Source organism: Cyprinus carpio, unplaced genomic scaffold (assembly GCF_018340385.1).
Source record: "Cyprinus carpio isolate SPL01 unplaced genomic scaffold, ASM1834038v1 S000006658, whole genome shotgun sequence".
NCBI classification, from domain to species: domain Eukaryota; kingdom Metazoa; phylum Chordata; class Actinopteri; order Cypriniformes; family Cyprinidae; genus Cyprinus; species Cyprinus carpio.
Genome location: NW_024879282.1, coordinates 686,460 through 707,666, shown reverse-complemented (window position 1 = coordinate 707,666; position 21,207 = coordinate 686,460). Strand labels below are relative to the sequence as shown.

General features: G+C 38.9%; 1 protein-coding gene across 1 annotated transcript in view; it reads left to right on the top strand.

Annotated features, from left to right (window-relative positions):
• Window positions 1-17,879, top strand: part of LOC109072763 (homeobox protein cut-like 1) — a gene marked incomplete at its 5' end in the record, with an annotated part of 55,271 nt that extends 37,392 nt beyond the window's left edge. Inside the window, 11 exon segments of the mRNA XM_042755247.1 lie at window positions 1,223-1,303; window positions 2,388-2,489; window positions 3,292-3,378; window positions 4,193-4,641; window positions 5,639-5,971; window positions 6,229-6,388; window positions 11,380-11,658; window positions 13,270-13,458; window positions 16,879-17,179; window positions 17,442-17,731; window positions 17,734-17,879. Of these exon segments, the coding sequence (XP_042611181.1) occupies window positions 1,223-1,303; window positions 2,388-2,489; window positions 3,292-3,378; window positions 4,193-4,641; window positions 5,639-5,971; window positions 6,229-6,388; window positions 11,380-11,658; window positions 13,270-13,458; window positions 16,879-17,179; window positions 17,442-17,731; window positions 17,734-17,879 (2,417 nt within the window).
• Between the last annotated feature and the right edge of the window lie 3,328 nt (window positions 17,880-21,207).

The following is a 21,207-nucleotide window of genomic DNA, read 5'->3' as shown; positions in this document are numbered from 1 at the left end:
GGTCTGGCTGTCTGCCTCCATAGTGTCGGCTTGTGGTCTCCCATGGGAGTACGAACTTTGTAAAAACCTTAAAACCCATTCATTCACATCAAAGACTTGGGCTAAAGGAGCACATTAGTGTTGAAGTAATCACTTGAGTGTATTCTGCACGGTGCAGGTGGCTTTCTTTGAGGTCAGACTTGGTCGATATGTGTTCAAGCTTAACAAACTACCATTCAAAGGATATTTACATGTATTTGTCCATGTAAAGGTATTACTTTGGATTAGTATTACTAAGTGCTCTCAAAACTGACTGTGAAGACATTCTGACAACCATTTAAGATCGGGGCTCAACAATAAGGATGCTTTCCAACATATTATATTCTTCAGAAAAGGAATATATATTGATTTTCACAGGAATACATTTATATGATTAATTTAATGTTAATTAGTGTGTTTCAAAACTGAATTTTTATCTGCTTTTCAGAAGAATGTTTCTATTTTTAAAATAATGTTAAATTAATAAATTACCAAAAAAAGATAAAGATTTCTGAAAAAGATCAAAATAAATTTTTTTTACATTTTTAAATGTTTCATTCATTTTTTTATTATATTATAAATTACATTATTATTGTTTGTGACTGTAATGCATTTTTTTCTTGTTTGTAAATGCATGAGTTTCCCCAATGGGGAATTAATATAAAGCTACTATATATTTTAATTTAAATGAAAATAATCTATAAAATACATTTTTCTAAAAAGCAGAAAAATGTGTAAGTTATATATTATTAAACAAAATATATGTAAAGATTTCTGAAGTTTTTTTATTTTCAGTAATAGCTGGAAATTGTAAAACTACAATGTAACGCTGAAAACTATGGATTTATTCATACTTTTAGTTGGAAAATGATTGCATGTGGTGCGAAACTTAACTGATTTGTTGTGATGAAGGCTAGTCATTCTCTCGCAAATATGGCAGAAATTAATCTGTGTTAGCTAAATCAGCAGAAATCAGATTCCAAATGCAAGGTTTTTGCTCATTAGCAAATGTAAAATATACCAATGCTGCAGTACTAGGCCTGTAGGTCAGGTGACACTTCTGTCAAAAGACCTAAAAAAAAAAAACCTCTCATTCTCGGGTCATTCTTATTGTTGAGCCCTGGAGATGATTGGACAATTGACAGCAGAAGTTTAGGGCTTGGTCTTACTTTATTTCTATCTTCCGCCACTTGTTTTCCAACAGAGAACCCAGGCCAGAACCTGAACAGAGTGTTTCAGGATGTTCCGAAGCGAAGAACCGGCTCGGAAGGCTCCACGCGGCCAGGTCTGTCTCACGCCTACCCTCTCGTGTTTCGGGTTTCTGCAGTGTCAGAACCGCTGTGTCTTGTATGTTTTGTTGTGCTGGTCTGTTTCTTCTCAATCTCTGGCCTGGAATCTGTTGCAAAACAAGTGAGTGAGACAGACAGGGCTGGAAGAGGTGTGACCTGAATTTAAAAAGAACTCGTTCGGACTGTCGGAAGACAGCTGTTTACAATAAATGCTACACCTCTGACTTCACAGATTAGTTTCAAACTGTGGAAAAAAACTCTGTGTGAGTGTTATCATGTCTAAACCAATGTAACTTTCCATCACGGAGGTCCTTGAGAAGTCTGTCCTGTTATTTCGTGGTCAGCTTGTGTGTGTGTGTGTGTGTGGCAGAATCCTTCAGGCACATCAACAGTGCCACCACATTACAACTGGTGGTTGAGTCTCCCCCAGGGTGGCGCTGTGGGTGGCTATCCACTCCTGTGTGTGTGTGTGTGTGAGAGAGAGAGAGAGAGGGCGAGAGAGCATTACTTCCACCTCACACACACGTCCAGCTGCTCTCCTCACACACCAGTGACTCTGACCTTGCCCTGCTGCCCACTGCTCGTCGGGCACTTTCCCTCTGCCACTTTTTCCCTCTCTCACTCTCTCCATATTTATTTTAATTGCACCGGCCCATCTAATGATATTTCCTCACAAGCTCTGTTGTTTCTCATGGATTTTATCCAAATCTTACCGTCTCTTTGTTGTGGAGGACAGGAAAAGGTTTCAATCCTTGCACAGGAACCGCAGCTTTAGCCATGGGCAGCACAGCTGCTGATACACACAATATTATAGACAAGCTAATGGTTTTTTTAGTTTTGTGCCTTTGAGTTTGGTTGCAGGATTGCAATTCCAGAAAATAAAAAAAATTCCAGGCTTATTTTAGCGTATGGGATAGTTTGTTGTTTAGAATAAGCTTTTGTTTGCTTCTGTTTGAACTCTTGCTTTGTCAAGCAGAAATAGCAACATTTTAAAGATTGTATATTTCAAGACAAAACAGAACTATGTTTTTACACACGAGGTGTCACTCACTGCTACATGTCCTTCTCGTTTCTTCACAGGTAACATCACCACACGGATCCGCACGCCTGAGACCGGCTCCGATGAAGCCATCAAGTCCATCTTGGAGCAGGCAAAGAGAGAGTTGCAAGTGCAGAAAGCAGGTGAGTCAATTTTCTGTCATCAGGAGATCAAGGAAAGATCAAGGCATTCACATGTGTTTTCCACTTCGGCACAATCAGTTAGGTCACTTCCTGTAGGATAGTTAGGTCACTGTTGCCACCTGAATACGATCATTCTTGCATTCATTTTTTTCTAATTGAGTCTACAAGTTTTCTGTTGTAGTATTGATTGTGGCGTCCTCATACTAACATAGTACACTACTGTTCAAAGGTTTTTTGAAAGAAATTATTTAATTCAGCAAGGATGCATTAAATTGATCAAAAGTGACAGTAAAAACATTGATATTCCAAATAAATGCTGTTCTTTTCAACTTTCTGTTCAACAAAGAATCCTGAAAAAATTGAGTGTGAGGATTGTGTGAAAAGACTGGAGCAATGGCTTCTGAAATTCAGCTTTCCCATCACAGGATTAAATTACATTTTGATATATGTTAAAGCAGAAACACTTATTTTAAATTGTAATAATATTTCACAATATTATTGTTCTTACTATAGTTTTGATCAAGTAAATGTAGCCTTAGTGAGCATAAGTTACTGACTTCAAAAACATAAAAAAACGTATTAACCCCAAACTTTTGAATAATAGTGTATGCTGGCTAAAACTGTAATTGCAATGCAGATTTTTGAACAAGCACTGTCTAAAACAAGTGATTATATCAGTCAATAACATACTGAGTCGTATCCCCCCTGTTTTTGAGTGTTTAAATTCCCTCCTTTACCTTTTCCTGTCCAAGCTTGTGTAACGGAATTAAACTAACTGTCTCTTCCCCACCTGCCACTGCAGACGGTGTGGGGGAGAGGCAACGGCGATCAGGTTACCACAGAGGGTCGGGCAGCTATTTCCAAATATATGCACACAGTCTAAGACTTGGTGAGGTTTTGTGCTGTCTGTTGAAAGTTTCCCCCCAAGATTTCCCCCCATGCCAAGAGCGCTACTGCTTCCAATGAACTTCTCACTGTCATGATTTAGTCTGAGCCATGGAGATTTATGACCGATGTATGTTTTATATATTTAAAAAATAAAAACAAAAAAAAAAACTATGTACACATGTTGAGAAATCTTTTACGGTCTAACTCACAGAAAACAGACGTCTTTGTTTAACTTTATTATTTGAAACTATAATATATAATATTGATAAATTATATGTCACATTAAACTCCAAATTTATTCTGAAATATCATTGGGTAGCATAGGGCAGCAATCTCTTATTGGCACCTTTTAAAGGGATGGTTCACCCAAAACAAAAATTCTGTCATAATTTACTCACCCTCATGTTTTTGCAAACCTATATGACATTCATTCTTCTCTGGAACACAAAACACAAAAGAAGATGTTTTGGAGAATGTTCGCGCTGCTCAATTCCATACTTAAGAAGTATGTGATTAGGGGCTTTCAAGCTCCCAAAATGACGAAAAACTCCACAAGAGGATCATAACAGTACTCTTTACAACAAATTTGTGCAAAAAAACAAATATTTAGTAAATTTGTAACAGCTTGTGGTCACTCTATCTTTTTATTGTTATAACATTGTGTTCCACTGAAGAAAGTTTGGAAAGGGTTTGCAAAACATGAGGATGAGAAAATAATGCCAGAATTTGTATTTTTCTCTTTTATGAGTGATAATATGGTGATTTATAGATAAAACAGATTGTGACCACTTACATGTTCTCCTCTGTTCCTGCAGTTGAGAGTTCTCAGCCTCCGTCCTCCTCCAGCAGCTCCGACGAGAACATTCGTTCCATCCTTGAGCAGGCTCGGAGGGAGATGGAGGCCCAGCAGGTGGCTCTGGAGCCTGTACTGAAGGCCAACTCTATGGCCCCGACCGATCTCTCGCTCCTGGGCTCCCCGCTCTCCACCCTCCCCTACACCCCTATTGCTCAGTCTCTGAAGAAGCCCTCCACCTCTCCTCTCTTGGACTTCCACAGTGGGGTGAAGAAGGAGATGGGTGAGGTGGCCGTCTCAGATGTGGGGGTGGACGGTGTTCCCAAGCTCGGACGTCTCTCTGAGAGTGGAGGAGGTTTAGGTGGGGGTTCTTGGAGGGAGCACTGGTGGAGCACAGGTCTCTCTGAGCGTCGTGGAACTGGGCAGCCCTCTGTTAGTGAAGATGCACACAGCCAAGAGGATAGCAAGGAGGTATAGTGCATTATTAATAACTTTTTGATGCCACACATCCCCATATACCCACAGTATTACCCCTTAAATAATCCCCACAAGTGTATATCCCTTACAATTGACTCTCTTTCTAAATATAACTCTAGAATTGTCTAAATGTATAAATATTTACAGTTTATTAATGTATTGATGACTTTAATAAGTGTTACTTTTATAATTATTTATATGCTGTTGTGGTATTTATTAATCATTTTATTTTTATATTTTTATTTTTCATTTTAAATTTAGTATTTTGTTATGTGCTTTTTTCATTTTGATTAGTTTTTTTTAAATATTAATTAAATATTAAACAATAAACGGTAATAAAATATTTCTATTAAGCTTTAATTTATTTCAAGTTTTAATTTTAGTAATTCTCCTGCAACTTCAACTTATTTTATTTTAGTTCGTTGCCAAGGCAATTTTTGTGTTTCATGTAATATTTATATTTTAATCATTTTTACATTTTACAATTACAATTAATGAAAAATATTTTAATAGATTTAGTTAACAATACTGTTAATAAGTTGACACTATATATTTTATCTATGCATCACATGCAGATCAGAAGATAAGCGTAAAAACTATGGCAACAGAATAAAAAAATTCTGATTCATCATCACCAGTCTTTAGACAGAAGAATGAATCTGTAATAATGCTGAATTTAGTATATTTAATTTATTTATTTATTTTTACACTATTTTTCTGCGGACCCCTAGCACACCCTTGGCACCCTTTGACACCCTGCAAAAGCCTCCATCCTAGCAACTGCACAGCAGTATGCTAGCAACCACCCTAACATCTATATTGCATACAAAGAATACCATTTCATTCATAAGTGCTATGTTTACTTTACATAATTCCAGTCAGAATATTCTCACCCTTGCATACTAGAATAGCCCACTTCCTCCTTCTTAAGCCACACGCAGTTTCCTCATATGGCTAGCCCCAAATTTTACTCTTTGTCCCCTTTTACCAGAAGCTTCCTCGGCTGGGCAGCACTGCGCCCGTGGCTCCTGCTTCCTCTCTGGATTACTGGAAAGACTGGCCAAGCTCAGAGTCCCCATACTCCCAGAGCTCAGAGCTGAGTCTGCAGATGCCCAGCGGCAGCGAGACCCCTCAGAGCAGTCCACTGCCTTCCTCCTCGCCTTTACTGACCCTCCCCAAAGTCGCCAAACCTGTGGTGCCCCCGCTTACACCTGAGCAGTACGAGTACTACATGTACCAGGAAGTGGACACTGTCGATCTCACACAGCAGGTCAAAGACAAACTAGCCAAGAATGGCATCTGCCAGCGAATCTTTGGTGAGAAGGTCAGTGCTTTTCACATCAGATACGCTTCCACCAATTGCCCACTAAGAAACTATTTGAGCTCTTGTGTGTCGGTTTCATTTTTATACTCCATGCAAATTTATGAGTTTGTAATACCAGCTGCATCTTTCTTCTTATTGCATCATGAAATTTCTTCGTATTTGTTTCAGGGCTGTTTTTCTCTGAATCTGATGTACCATATCTCCTGTGTGTGTGTGTGTTTTGTGTGCGTGCCTGTGTGTGTTTGTGTGGTTTGCAGGTGCTAGGCCTCTCTCAGGGGAGCGTGAGCGACATGCTCTCTCGGCCAAAGCACTGGAGCAAGCTCACACAGAAAGGGAGAGAGCCGTTTATACGCATGCAGTTATGGCTGAACGGAGAGCTGGGCCAGGCCCTGCTGCCAATGCCTGGACAGACACAAGGTAACACCCCATCACTGTTTACCATCACACACTCAAATGTAGATGTCACTGAGTTTCTTCTATACAGAGAAAAATGCATAGTGCCTCAAGACGGATGTGAAAGAGCTTCTCGTTTCTAATGTGGCTTTGGTTTCTCAGTTTCACTCCTCACATCCTGAGCTGCCATCAAAGCCACCATTCATTCGGCTTTCTTATCTCTTGGCATGGGCGTTCGAGAAAGCAAAACTCTCCCTCCTATCTCTTTTTAACCAATCACATCCGCTTCTCCTCGCCCAAATTTTGATTATTCTCAAATATCTAACACTGAAAATATCACAAGAAAAAAGCAAGCTGTCTGGTCTCAAATGTTGAGAACGCTCATTTTTTGATGATCCAGTCAATTCTGGATAGAGAATCTTGTTTCATTCTGAAAGGTTTCATTTTGACTTTAATGGATGACTAATAATATATGTCTGATTAATAAAACGCACTCTGAGATGCAGTTCAAGAAGAAAAACAAAATTTCCTGAAAATGCTAATGGCAGCATTCCGTTGATAGTTTGACTGATACTGGTTTTAGCCTGGCTTGAATAAATAACCGAGGGCAAACCAAATCTTAGTGTAGTTCAGCCATGTGTTCCTCGCTCAGCCTTACCGGTGGGAGAATTGAAATTACTCATGACTAAATGGATACAGGATCATACTGTTGACCCACTTTTAATCTGCAATCGTTATGCTAGACCAACAGCATTCTGGTGATCGATCTCAGATGTTTATTATAACGCTATGTTATTATTAGCGGTCATACTTAGGGTTAGGGATTTAAACAAGCCCCTAAACCTAAGTAGCACACTTCGGTGTGTTGTTTATTCCGTATCCCTTGTACTATGGATGTGAATATCTCAAACTGTGAGTTATGGAAGTAAAAATCTAGTTATTATTTTGCAGTTCAAGGCCTTTTTAAACCCCGTTATGTGTTTATTAGCAGTCATCAATTTTTATATTTCCATTGACCTGGATTTTAAGGAAAGGCATTGGGGGGTTGGGTTAAATCGGTGCAGTGTGGATGGGGAGGGGGTTTGTCTCACAGGGGCCATCCAGAAAAGGCCCCCTGGGCTCTCTCAAGGGCCTCCTTGAGCTGTTGTAATCAATTAGCCCATCAGCGCCAGGATATATGATAATTACCCGCCTCTCCTCCTCTGTGACTGGCTGCCGAGTGCACCATCATGCTCCAGTGGCTGATTAATATGCAAATAATCAGCCGATGGAATGATAAATGGGAGTCAAGCTGTGCGTGTGAGTGCGCGGCCGATTATGATGAATAGCACTTGCTTGCTGTCCTACTTAAAGAAGCCTTTCTCTGTCTTTTTTACCACAAATTAAGCCAAGTAATATATACATTAGTTCAGCTGGAGATGCAATAGGCAGGGATGAAAAGGAATAGGAAATGGTCAACTTTGGAAACGAGGCTGTTAGCTTAAACAGAAATGTAAATGCCACACCATTTTCTTATTTAATGCAAACTATGAAGAATTTAAATGAACTTTGATATCACGATGGATTTTAAACACACACCGAGACAAAAGTCAAAGATTATTGTAATTTTGAAAACAAATTATTTTATTTTATTTAGTTTTTTGTTTTTAGTTATATTATATAGTAACATTATAATTATAACTGAATTATAACATTTAATGTATCCGTTTTAAATAAAAGTATTATTTCTTTTAAAAAATGTACTGACCCAAATTTTTTAACCATAGTGTATATTATATTATATTATATTATATTATATTATATTATATTATATTATATTATATTATATTAAATAAGCTCTGTTTTTTTTTCTTTTAATTTTGCTTTTTTTTTACTTCTTATTTTGTCTTTAATTTTTTTATTAATCATATTAACCTTGGTATAAGGATATATGTTTACACACACATTCATGTGGTGATGTGCCAGTGTGGGGCGAAAGTGTGTTTAAATGAACTGGCAAGGCTTGACCGATTTGGTAGATAATCTGAACAGCAGGCACCATAATGGCCCGAGCTTTAGACGTCTGTAATGGGTTTCTTTCTTCCAGCTGCCCTGTTCTGTGCCTCACAGCTTTCAGCACGGAGCACTTAGCACTGAGCTAATGCACCTCAGCGAAAAAAAAAAAAGAGGAAAAAAACTGCAAATGGTGGCAGAGCACAGGAAAGAGTCCAGTGTGGATTTAAAACAGGACGTTTTTGATGACTTTTGATGATTTAGGTCAACTGATTGGTATATGCTTATTTAAAGACAGAAGGGAGTCTGTTATTGCTTAAAAAACAAAATGTAATGTAACTTGTCATCATTTACTCACCCTCATGTTGATCCAAACCAGTATGACTGACTTTCTTTTGTCTCCACATTCACTGTAACTGCACCGAAAATCATTATATTCTTCGTTTTGGAATTTGGAATGACATTACGCTGAGTAAAAAATAATTTTTGGGTGAACGGTCTCTTTCACATAAACCATGTAGGAAAAAAAGGAACATAATAAAGGTTGAAAAAAAGACTAAAAGCCTACATAGATCAATGTTATAACACCACACAAGGTTCTTCCTGTTCGCTGTCTGTTGTCCTCTAGCAAGTGTCCTGTATATTGCCTGTCCTTACTGACCCTCATTAGGACGACACTCTCAAACCAGGCTAAAACAAGCTCTCCTCCAGGGTGTGTGTGTGTGTGTGTATATGTGTATGCATAGGTAGGTGTGTGAGTGTGTGTGAGTTGAAGAGCACTCCATGACCCCTCATCAGTCTCTGCAGATCCTCTCCCCTGAATGTCAGTCCGTCCTTGTGATCATCCAATCAGAACCCAGATAAGATTTGACTGTGCTGTAGTTTGAGCTGAGAATGCCTCAATCAGATGTTTTCGGACCCATTCAGTTTAAACCTGTTGTGCACGTATGAGACGCAATCCCATCGTGCTTCAAGATTAGGGCCAGAAAGCCTTGTTTTTGAAAGAATTCTCACCAAGGCTGCATTTATTTGGTCAAAAATACAGTAAAAACAGTAATATTGTGAAATGTTATTACAATTTAAAATAACTTTTTTTAAATGTTATTTATTTCTGCGATGGCAAAGCTGAATTACAAAATTTACATTACAGATTCCTTTACTGTCACTTTTGATCAATTGAATGTGTCCTTGTTGAATAAAGTATTCATTTCTTTAAAATCCTCCTCCTTTATCATTAGACCATGCTGTAGTTTGAGGTTTGAGAATGTCTTGATCGGATGTTTTCGGACCTGGTCGGTTTAAATTTGTGTGTATGAGATTCAATCCCATCATGCATCAAAATTAGGGCTGGACAGATGTAGGCTTTCACGTTTGTGCTGCTTATTTCAGCTCTGTGTGTGTGTGTGCGTGCTCGGCCACACACGTAGCTGCATTAACCAGCTGTGTGTCCAGATGTGGCCGCCCCTCCCGTCCTCTTTATCACACGCATACGCACTGGTTACTTGCAGCATGTCACAGGAACATCCTGTCATTCCCGCTCATGTCCCTAAAACACCTCCCTCCTACCTCCCTCGCTCTCCTCCCACACACGCACACACACAGACCGTGCCGCCAGTCAAACTGTCACCAGGCTGTGCGTGGTCTTGCTGCAGATCTGATATGACTGCCTGCTCCCCGCCTTGAGCACCCTGCTCTCTGTTTGCCGTGTCCCCAAGCTCGGCATGCAGCTAATCCAAACTGACGCTTCCTCTCGATGCTCTCTTCACCACCAGCACTGCACTGCACTGCCACAAGCCAACGAATCAGAGCATCGAGTTGAAATAGAGGGGCAGAGGAAGATGGAAAATGAAAGGGAAGAGTATCAGAAAGAGTGTTGGGTACTCAATGTCAGCGTATTAAAGAAATAATTCACTCAAAATGAAAATTCGGTCATTATTTAGTTGCTCTGATGTCACTGCAAACACAAATGACTTTGTATTTTCTTTTAAACACAAAAATAAAACACACATTCTTTGTTTGTGGATGAGACCAGAATTTAAGCTTACATTTCCAGATTATTTTTTCTTCTTTTTAAAAGATTTTTCATGGTTGTTTTTATCTGATTGCACATTTATATATAAAATATAAAAATGTAAGTATTACAATGTAAACACTTTAACTAAAAAAACAAGTATTTAACATTTTAAATATAAAAATGAATATTATAATTTATATTATGATATTATAATTATTATATATAATATTATAATTTAATTTAGTTTTTTTTTTTTTTTTTTTCCTGTGATTTATTCCTTTTACTTCTGAAATCAATATGCTGATTTGGTGCTCAAAAACCATTAATTATTGCTATCAATTATTATCAAAACACTTTTGCTGCTTGATATTTTTGTGGAAACAAAATAGTGTCCTCAGTGTTCTTTGATGAAAATTTTTTTTTATTTCAAATAGAAATTTAGTAACATTATTAATGTCTTTATTGTCACTTTTGATCAGTTTAGTGCACCCTTGCTGAATAAAAGTCTTAATTAAAAAATAAGAAATTGTACTCCTTTAAACAACTGTAATTTCAGCCTTGAAGCTTGGAGAGTCTTTCAAAAAAATAAAATAAAATCTGTTTCATAGAAGACTGTCATACAGGTTTGGAACAACATGAAGGGTGAGTAAATGATGACACGATTTTTATTTTTGGGTGAACTATAACTTTAAACCCAGAAATAAGCGTTATTGAAGGAGCTACCTTGGTATAGACCTTGCTTGTCTCTCTTACTGGTTAATTTAATTATCTTATTATGGTTCAAGAGAAGCTGTGACTTGGCATAACATGATGCATCTGTCACTGTCCATCACTTCCTGTTGCTGAGCAGGAAGACCTTGGTTAGGGTTAAGGTTTCATTGGCTGCTCGCTCCTTATTTAGATCGATCTTTATTCAGGCCTTCTGTCGATAAGTAATGCCCGGCCAACGGGACGAGGTCACGTGCTGCGTTGGCACTACATTTTAATTCTGTTCCTCTCGTTTCCATAGAGATTACTCCGAAGACCTCAGCCAGCTGCAGTCCTGCCCCAGAATCCCCTCTGAGTTCGGCTGAGGAGTCGGTTAAAAGCCAGCAGGAGGAGCAGATGTGCCAAGCGTCCATCCAGGAGCCCAGCGAAACTTCCGAGTCCCAGCCCGGCACGCCTCTAACGTTACCTCTGCCGGGAAACGCGGGTCTCAGCATACAAGAGATGGTAGCAATGTCACCCGAGTTGGACACCTACGCCATCACTAAGAAAGTGAAAGAAGTTCTAACAGACAACAACCTTGGTGAGTGTCTTAAGAAAGCAGTGGTTGCCAATGTACCTCAGTGAACAAAATATAGACTTGCTGTAATACCATACCCATGATTTCTAAAACTGATGAGCTACCATTCTGAAAAAGTAGTTACCTACAGTACATTATAGAAATGGTCATGATTGACTAGTGGAGAATTCTACAGTTTTTACTATTATTTTCGGTATATTTTTGATGCTATGTTTTGTTAATTTGATTTGTGGAAACTCTAAATGAACTGATTTACTGAATGAATCAGGCTTCTGAATGCTACCTCTTATTATTCCATCAATTTTACTCATTATTAGAGACAATACATGGTGTATTTTGTCCTAGAGAGGCGATGCATATAATAATGTCTATCCACATGAGAGGACAGCTGGAGGACAGGTTGGCCCTGCTTTAGCACTAAATGGCCGTCCACTACGACTGTCTCAATGTCCCTGCCATAATTAATGAGAGGTTGAACAAGAGTGTCACACTGGACACTACTTTCTCCTTCACAGTTTGTTTTAACTCGTACCAACTGTTGTCCTCATGCTCAAAAGAGAATTGGCCAAAAACACCAGTGCTTTGTCTTTGTGAACTTTGTGTTCACACTTTCTTCTTTTAAAGTCATGTGATCACACACAATATAACAAAGGAGTATACGGATATATCGCACAGATGATACCTCAGCGTGATATTGTGACAGTCTCTTTTATCTTGCAGATTCTCATTTCCCGACGTGATTTTTGTCTCGGGAGCAACAGAGATTAGTTGTGCTCTGTAGTGGTATTGACCTGTATAGAGTGCAGAATGTAAAGACAGCTGTGTTGATACGAGTCTGTGGGGAGAGAGAGAAATAATCTTCTGGGATCGCAGGCTTTTGTTTTACTCTGGGGAACATTTCCTTTTTGAACATAGACGGATCTCAGTTATTGTCAAGAGGATTCAGGTGCCTTTTATTTCGAGTGAAAAAAAAAAAAACATTGAAAGCTTAAGCGGCCGTTGAAAACTGTTTGAAAGCACCTTGTCTTAAAGGTGGAGGTTAAAAGCGAAATCAGCAGAGCTTGTTTGATCAAACTTTGATGTCATGGCACAATAAAAACATGTTCTCACAAACTCTGTTTTTTTATATAATAATATTGGCCCAAAATAAATGAAATGTGTATACAGTGGCCTCAAAACAGGTATAACAAAATATCAAACCAAGTGGAATTTTGGCAACATGCTCATATGAAGGTTTCTTGATGAATGCAATTGTTTGTGAACACAAATTAAAAGCGCCTTTAAGGTGGAGCAAATCATCAGGATTTGTTTGATCAAACTTGATGCCACAATACAGTAAAAGAATGTTCCTAAATTTTAATTATTTATTAATAATAGTAATAATAATGTTGGCCCAAAATAAATAAAAGCTATCTAACATGTCCTGCATTGCATGCTAAAATATGTAAAGTGTTTTTTTTCAATATAGCACAAAATACTTCAAGTAAAATGTTTCACAATAATAAGTTTGTTATATAGTTTAATATTAAGACAAGTATTTGGACAATTTCAGGTTGTCCAACGTTGAGTCATATATGAAGGTTTCTTGATAAATATGATTGGTTTGCTCTACAGGCCAGCGTCTGTTTGGCGAGAGCATCTTGGGTTTGACGCAGGGCTCCGTGTCTGATCTGCTGGCCCGGCCCAAGCCCTGGCACAAGCTCAGCCTGAAGGGGCGGGAGCCGTTCGTACGCATGCAGCTGTGGCTGAACGACCCGCGGAACGTGGAGAAGCTTATGGACATGAAGCGGATGGAAAAGAAAGGTAATCTCCCTCCTCTAAAGGCATCTGCCGCTGTCTGGCCGCACACCAACAAACACCTGTTTGCAATTGTCTGTGTTGTTTCAGAATGTTTTTATTTCAGTGTTTATTAAAGTGCTTCACAGTTTGTTCAGTGTCGGCTTAGTTGGCAGGTCTTTTCAGGACAGTTAAAAGACGGCTGTCTGGTGTGGAATTTGATTTTTTTTTTTTTTCACTTGACGATGGAGCTGTGTTGCAGCAGTTTGCCTGAACCATAAGGCTCATTTGGGTTATGTTTCCAGTTTCCTTTCGATCTCTTTTTTCACTAACGAAGTGCTGATGCTCAATCTGGGCCGGTTTCATGTAAAGAAAAAGCAATTTAGGGACGGATTTATTGGTTTTAGCCACTTTAAACCTGCTAGTTTCAAACCAGGAACTGCTAACATCAGTAGCCAGTGTGAAGGATAATGTCCTCAACACATTTTGTTTTCAAAAGCTCAATCCAGCCACATTCACACAAAACTAGATTTTTGTTATTCTGCAAAACTATTTCAGCTACTGTAAAATCTTACATAATGTGGGTTTGTGTGATTTTTCCTCCAAATGTTATATGAAAAATGATTGAGGTATTATATTCAAATTGCTCCTGCCAGTTGCATCAGCTTTTTGTGTCATAAAGGCACTAAATTATACTTTGGTCTCGGTAGGATTTATTAATATTTTTGAAAGAAGTCTCTAATGTTCAAGGCTGCATTTATTTGATAAAAAATGCAGTAAGGTACAGTAATATTGTAAAATATTATAATTTAAAATAACTGTTTTCTATTTTACTATATTTTACATTTTGATAGCAAAGCTGAATTTCAGCGTCATTACTCCAGTCTTCAGCGTCACATGATCCTTCAGAAAACAATCCAATATACATAATTACTTCTCAATAAACATTTCTCATTAGTATCAAGGTTGAAAACAGTTGTGCTGCTTAATTTTTTTTTTTTTCAGGATAAGATTTTTCAGGATTTTTTTTTACATAAAGTTCAAACGTACAAAAAAATTCTAAAAATAATTTTGCGTTTTAAAATAAAAATCTTAATGAACCCAAAAACTTTACATTTTTTATAAACATTATGCAATCTTTATAAGCAATATAAATGTCTTTACTGTCACTTCCGATCCATGAATGCATCCTTGCTGAATAAAAATAATAATTTGAATGTAAGTGTAAATAAATTTACATGTTTACATTTTCAAAGCTACAAGTAAAATTTGTAAACAAAGACTGTTCCAGTAACAGATAAAAGCCCAACATTTGTGTATTTTCATGCACAGCCATCGCAGATCATCAGTACCTTGGCCATGTGTCCATATTTACATGCAGCACCTGCTAATTATCGGCAACTGTGCGATTGTGTTTATCCAGTATTGATTCCAGTCGGCACAGGAGTTGCAGAAAACAATCTTTAAGCTGCCTCTCGTCAGCGTGCCTCTCTTTAATGTGAAGAGATGCGGTGGATGCCGGAGATAAGGCGGTCAGGCGGAGGGAGGCCTGATGGGCTGTTTGATTGCTCTTTTTTTCCCCTCTTTAATAGCCCAGATGTGTCCTCTGGCTGCAGAATAGGCCGCACATGCTCTGTGAGGCCGCTCCGCTGTCTGGATTGATGAGGGTAGGAGATGTCATTTCTGTGATCAGCTGTGACAGGCTGACGACTCTGTGGGGCTGGCTTACTTAAAGTCCACTGCACCCAGCGCCGGGCCTGTACGCCTGCGAGCTTGCAGCAGGCCAAGTGAACATTCCTGGAGTCATTAGGCCTGTTTAACACTCCTGTCGGGCTAAAAGTGACATTACTGGTGCTCCTTGGGTGACGATGACGATGATTGTTTTGTTATGAGTCAGGCTTTGTGGTTTGTGTGCGTGGAGCGGGCAAAACTGGGGGGGACCTCATCATTAGAGTGAAACTGGCTCCACCATTTACCCCTAAAGCTCACTGTGCACTTGCCAGGGACAGAAAGCAACAGCTTTGCTGTCGTGTTCCCTCTCTCTGTTTTCGTCTCTCTCCACCTCGCTGTCTTTTGCTCTAGCTTTTCAGAAAAGAGTATGAATTTGACCTCGACGCTGGCTAGAGGCACGAAGCAAATTAGCCTTGCTTGGCCCTTGTTCTGAGAGTTTTGGCCACCAGTGGAATCTTTTATCATTGCTGTTACCGAAGGCTCCTCTTCGACAGACACTGAAACGCAGTGGAAATCACAAATTTCATACACAGCTTTTTTAATCAGAAAAGGATATTAATGTGCTTTCTCTATGTTTGTGTTCATATAAGAAAAAATAGAAAGACATTATACTGATTGCTCAGTGTTATTATTACTGGATTTTTTCATGAAACTGTAAATTGTTCGAAGGAGAAGAAATTCTTGGTGTTTGGAGAATATTTGGGCCTAGTTGTGCTAGGACTTCAGATTTGCACTTCTCTTCCAATATTTGTACTTTCACTAATACTTTTATTTGTAGTATTGTGAAATATTATTGCAATTTAAAATAACTCTTTTCTGTTTTAATGTAAATACATTTAATGTATTTTAAATGCAAAGCTGAATTTTCAGCAGCCATTACTTCAGTTTTCACTATCATATGATCCTTCGGAAATCATAATATGCTCATTTAGTGCTCAAGAAACATTATTACAGTATTATTATCAATGTTAAAAAATATATTTCTTGACATTTGTTTCTTACAAAAAATAATTGTTTCTGATTATCAATAGTACAATATCTGGAATTTTAACAAATTTCTGACAGCTATAAACTTAACATGTTTATAAGAAAATTATGACATGATGCAAAACAATACTGCCTTGTGTGTCATTTCCATTTTCATTGACACTCACTAGTACAAAATGTCATCTTATGTTATGAAGATTATTTATTTAAATTAACATAATTTGCTAAACAGCAGTTCTCAAAACATATAAACCGACATAAAATATATATGTACAACAAATGCAAAAACTTGGAAAGCTTTCAAATCATCAGGTTATCTTTATAGTTTAGCCCTGATCAATTTCCCTTATATTGGATGATTTAATAATTATTTTAAAATTAATTTTTGTAACGCTGATGTATGAGTCAAACTTGCAAAGAGCTCAAGATGCAATAATAATATTTGTAATCAAAGACTGCCCCCTACTGACTAGAGAAAAATACAGCAACCATGCATTTTATTTACTGTAATTTAATCTACAGCATCTAACACATGCTGTTCAGTAGGAAGGTAACCACCGTAGACACTGAGGGTGTTCAATATTAAAAGTATTGGCCAATAAATATGGGCCAATACTTTTATTTGCTGTTCAGTGAATCATGTGAAACATATTTCCCAGAACACATCTGCTTATTTCTATGTATGTTCTCTGATTGTATTTACAGCTGTTCTCCATATGTGTTTTCCAGCCTACATGAAGAGGCGCCACAGCTCCATCGGTGAGAGTCATTCTCTGGAGAGTGGTCTATCAGGAAGTGACCTCACTCAGAGCGCCAGCCCCCAAAACCTCTCCCAGCAGCAGCAGCAGCAGCCGCAGCAGCAGCAGCCCCATCTAAAGAAACCCCGTGTGGTGCTGGCTCCAGAAGAGAAGGAAGCTCTGAAGAGAGCCTACCAGCAGAAGCCTTACCCCTCCCCTAAAACCATCGAGGAGTTAGCGAGCCAGCTCAACCTCAAAACCAGCACGGTCATCAACTGGTTCCACAACTACAGGTACTGAGGCGCTTTAACCCTTAAAGGGGTTGTTAACTTAATATTTAAAAATTGTATCATGTTCTCTGTGGTCCACTAATAATGTTAGTAAGATTTTTACATCAAAAAACATCATTTAGAAATATAGGCTATTTTATGTGTAAACATGTACTGTGCTGATGATGAAATTAGGCTCTGGCACTGTACCCATACCCTAACGTACGTGTTAGCATCCACCTGCTTGTGTTCATTTTCTCACAAGTCTTGTTCGTTGTTCCCACAGATCCCGTATCCGACGAGAGCTCTTTATAGAAGAGATCCAGGCGGCGGCCAGCGAAGGTGGGTCCCCCTCGGCGCGGCCCGGGAAGTCTGGGGGCGAAGGAGACAACAGCTGCGACGGCACCGAGTCTGACAGCACCGCGGAGGGCCGACCGAGTGGCTCCGAGGAGCGCAAGGGCCTCCTGGAGAGCCCCAACCGCAGCCAAAGAGACGAAGAGGGCGAGGCTGAGTTACCCAGTGCCTCGGGCACCAGCAGGCCACGAGGAGGCATCATAGACAGCCTCTTCGGCATCCAGTGTATACCGCCACTGCCACAGCGACCCCCTGCCGAAACCCAAAGGACAGCAGTCTGCGCAAGAAGAAAGCAGCCAACCTCAACAACATCATCCACAGGCTGGAGAAAGCGGCGAACCGCGACGAGCCTCACGAATGGGAGTTCTGAGGCGCCGCCATGTTGTTGTTTTATTCTCACTTTGTCCCTCACTGAGCTAACCCGGCCAAGCCTGGTGCACACACAACACCGGTTTACCCAAGGGTTTTCGATTCGCTGTTTAGAAGTGGGCTATCAGAGACAAGAACAAGAAAAGGAAACAAGTTTTTAGTCTGTTTATTTAGTGAAGCACTTAACGGCCCTGCTGGCCACAGGGCTGTGACACCATTGGCTAATGGTGAAGACACAAAACTGAAAAGCACAGGAGAGGGAGCGTTCCCACGAAATATTCTCAAGAATATTGCCAGTCACAAAAAAAACAACAACAACAAATACACACTATGAAATTCACAGTGTCTCTGTTTCTAATAGAGACGTTCTTACCAACAAGCTGAATAACTGTTACAATAATTTATCAGTTCTCAAGACTCTTGGGAGTTTCCTCTTTTGTATCACGTACGCTTCGGCCGTCAGCAGAGACTAGTTCGAACCGGTTTCAAATCAAAAGTCCAGCATTTAAAAGCAAGTGTTGGCTGAAGGAACACGGGTGCACCGTCCCACCTGCCTCTCCCTCCCTACCCCAGAGGAGGCCATCCAATGGCTATGCAACTCTAGTACGCAATGGAAACAGTGTAATGGAACCCGCATTATTTTCACAGTTCAGAAGCTTCTCCGATGTGAGAAGAAAATCCTTTTTATAGCAATTTAGTTGCCACCGAGAGATTGCACAGTCAGTTGACTCTAAACAGCACTCCTTTTGATTTTACACGCCAACGGCCTAAAAGAGAAAAACAAAATCACGTGAATGAAAAATAATCCTCGTAAATAAGAATCCACGATCACGCAAAAATTCATACTGTAGTTGTAAGGTCGACACAAAAGGGAGACGGGAGTAATTTCGTAACTCAATAGCCAAGTGTCAATTTTTATCGTTATTTAGGTCTCTTGTAAGGGTAGCGCTCGTTTATTTTTTTCCATAGCTTTAATCGCCTCCGCGACTTGTGTTTTGAAGCCCGTGGAGGTCTTGTTTAATAATAAACGTCATTTTAGGCCAAAACAAAGACAGATAGTGAAGAAAAAAGGCTTTGTACAGTACTTTGAGTAAATATTCCTGACAAGATATTTTTAAAGAGAATGAACATGCCTGATTTTTATCCTCTTATAATAGAATCAGAGACCTCTAACCAAGTTGGGCAGTTTGGGCCCATAGAATTACAATTCTAATCCAATATCTATGGTGTTATAAATTCTAATTCTATGGTGTGGCCGTGGGCCACTGCACTGTATGGGCTGGTCCTCAGCACCAGGGTACCGGACGCGGGGGGGAATCCACCTAACCGCTCGCTCTCGTGCAAACTCAAAACTTCAGGTTTTTCACCAGCTTCTCCATTCACTATTCACCCAACCGTAAACGAGCTTTTCGTGGCGTCTGCAACATTACAGAGTATGTTCACGGCACGCATCTGTCCTCCGAAACGACTGGAAAAACACCTTGCGAAATGGACTTGTTTCGTTTTTTCTTCATACTGTATATGACGGAGGACTTTTCATCCACATTTCTTGTTAAACACACATTTAAAAAAAAAAAAAAAAAGAGGAAAATATGTAGATTGTGAATGAAAAGCTCTTTTAACGTTAGCAGCCTGAGGTGAATCTCTACGCAGCAAGGACTCGGCACTTCTGTAGAAACGTTCTTTCTCTCCTGAAACACCTTTCGAAACCTGCTCACCTTTCACCTCTGGCCCTTGTGTCATTGTATGCAGTTGATTTTGTGAACGAAAGCACAGATCGGTGGTACCACGCGCTCGTCTGTGTGCGAACCTTGAGTGTGTGTGTGTGTGTGTGTGTGTGTGTGTGTGTGATTGTTGACAAGAGCGATCTATATTTGTATATTACTACTACTACTCGCCACAGGCAGTGGAAGCAAACACCTCCTCACGTCCCTAAGCTATTTAGCAGTCCTGCAGCATATCACATAGTACATTTAAGTTCTTTTTATTTACACGCATAAACTAATGGTAGATATTTTTTTTTGTTTGTTGGTGTGGGTTTGCTTATTTATAGATGCTGTCTTTTACATATTGATGTCTTATATTGTTATACGTGTTCTTTTTTATAAATGGAAGGGACTATAAAAGGTCAGGTTACATATTTTTAGACTAATAGACTGCCGGCAGTATTGGATTACATTTAAATGATGTACTTTTGATACATGTCTATTGATTAATTCTGAAAATTATAATTTTTTTGATTTTTTTTTTCATATATTTTACTCTGTTAGTGAGCTGGATGAACAGTTACTACATTGACAAAGGAAGCAGAATTTATATGTATTGCATTAATGATTTTAATTAGTACGCATTTTAGATGTTTTAACAATTTTTAAAGATTACAATTCAAGATGAATTGTGTTTGGCTGTATTCACTACAAAGGCAAACCGATTGATGCTCTTGAATAGGGTTTTCAGGTTATTAATTAACCTGCGAACTTTCTGATAATGTACGTTTATAAATCGCAATCAAGCTTAGTTGCTATAATGAGCCAGTGAACAACTGGTAGTTAACGTCACTGAACTTAGCTGTCGCTTTGAGCTGCACCTTGAGGAATTGGACTTTTTGTTTGTTTGTTTTTTTTTGCGTTAAAATATATGCCGATGAATCTTGAAGAACAAACTCGGCTTAAAACTACCTTTGGCCTTTTTTTTTTAATGTGTGCCAATGAATGATTCAAATCAAATTTGTCTAAAGATCTAACGAAAGCACAGAGAGATACTTCATGAACCAATTTTTCTATCGGAATATACGAAAATGTTGAAAGCCCGTGACTGTTTCTCGAACTTTCTCTCCACGTCTAACATTGGAGTGCCTTCACTGAAAAACGTTCGCTACTATAATCGCGTCGTCTTCATTCCAAATAAGTGATTGGAAATATCGCGTGTCAGATCATACCACATTTTAGCAATTTTCGCCAGCAAGTTTAATAATAAGGTCTCATCTAGTCTCAGGTCATAATATTCTGTCCTTTTAGGGTGTCTGTATTGTTTTATCAGAGAGAAAACAGCTGTCCCAGGATTTAGATTTGGTTACTCAATAAACCAAAGTTTTACAATGGCAATTTCGATCGATTTTCTTAATATTTATTTGTCCCAAATGTTGTTTTAATCATTTCTAGGCATTCATTAGATGATTTTATTTTAACAGTAAGATTCCCCCATGCTGGAGGAAGTATACAGATGGATTTGATGTGTGGAAACTCTTTTGTAGACTATACTGTAGTGTGGACCAAATTGTCAAAACAGACAAATTAACTAATGAAGACTCTTTTCTGATCATAAACGTG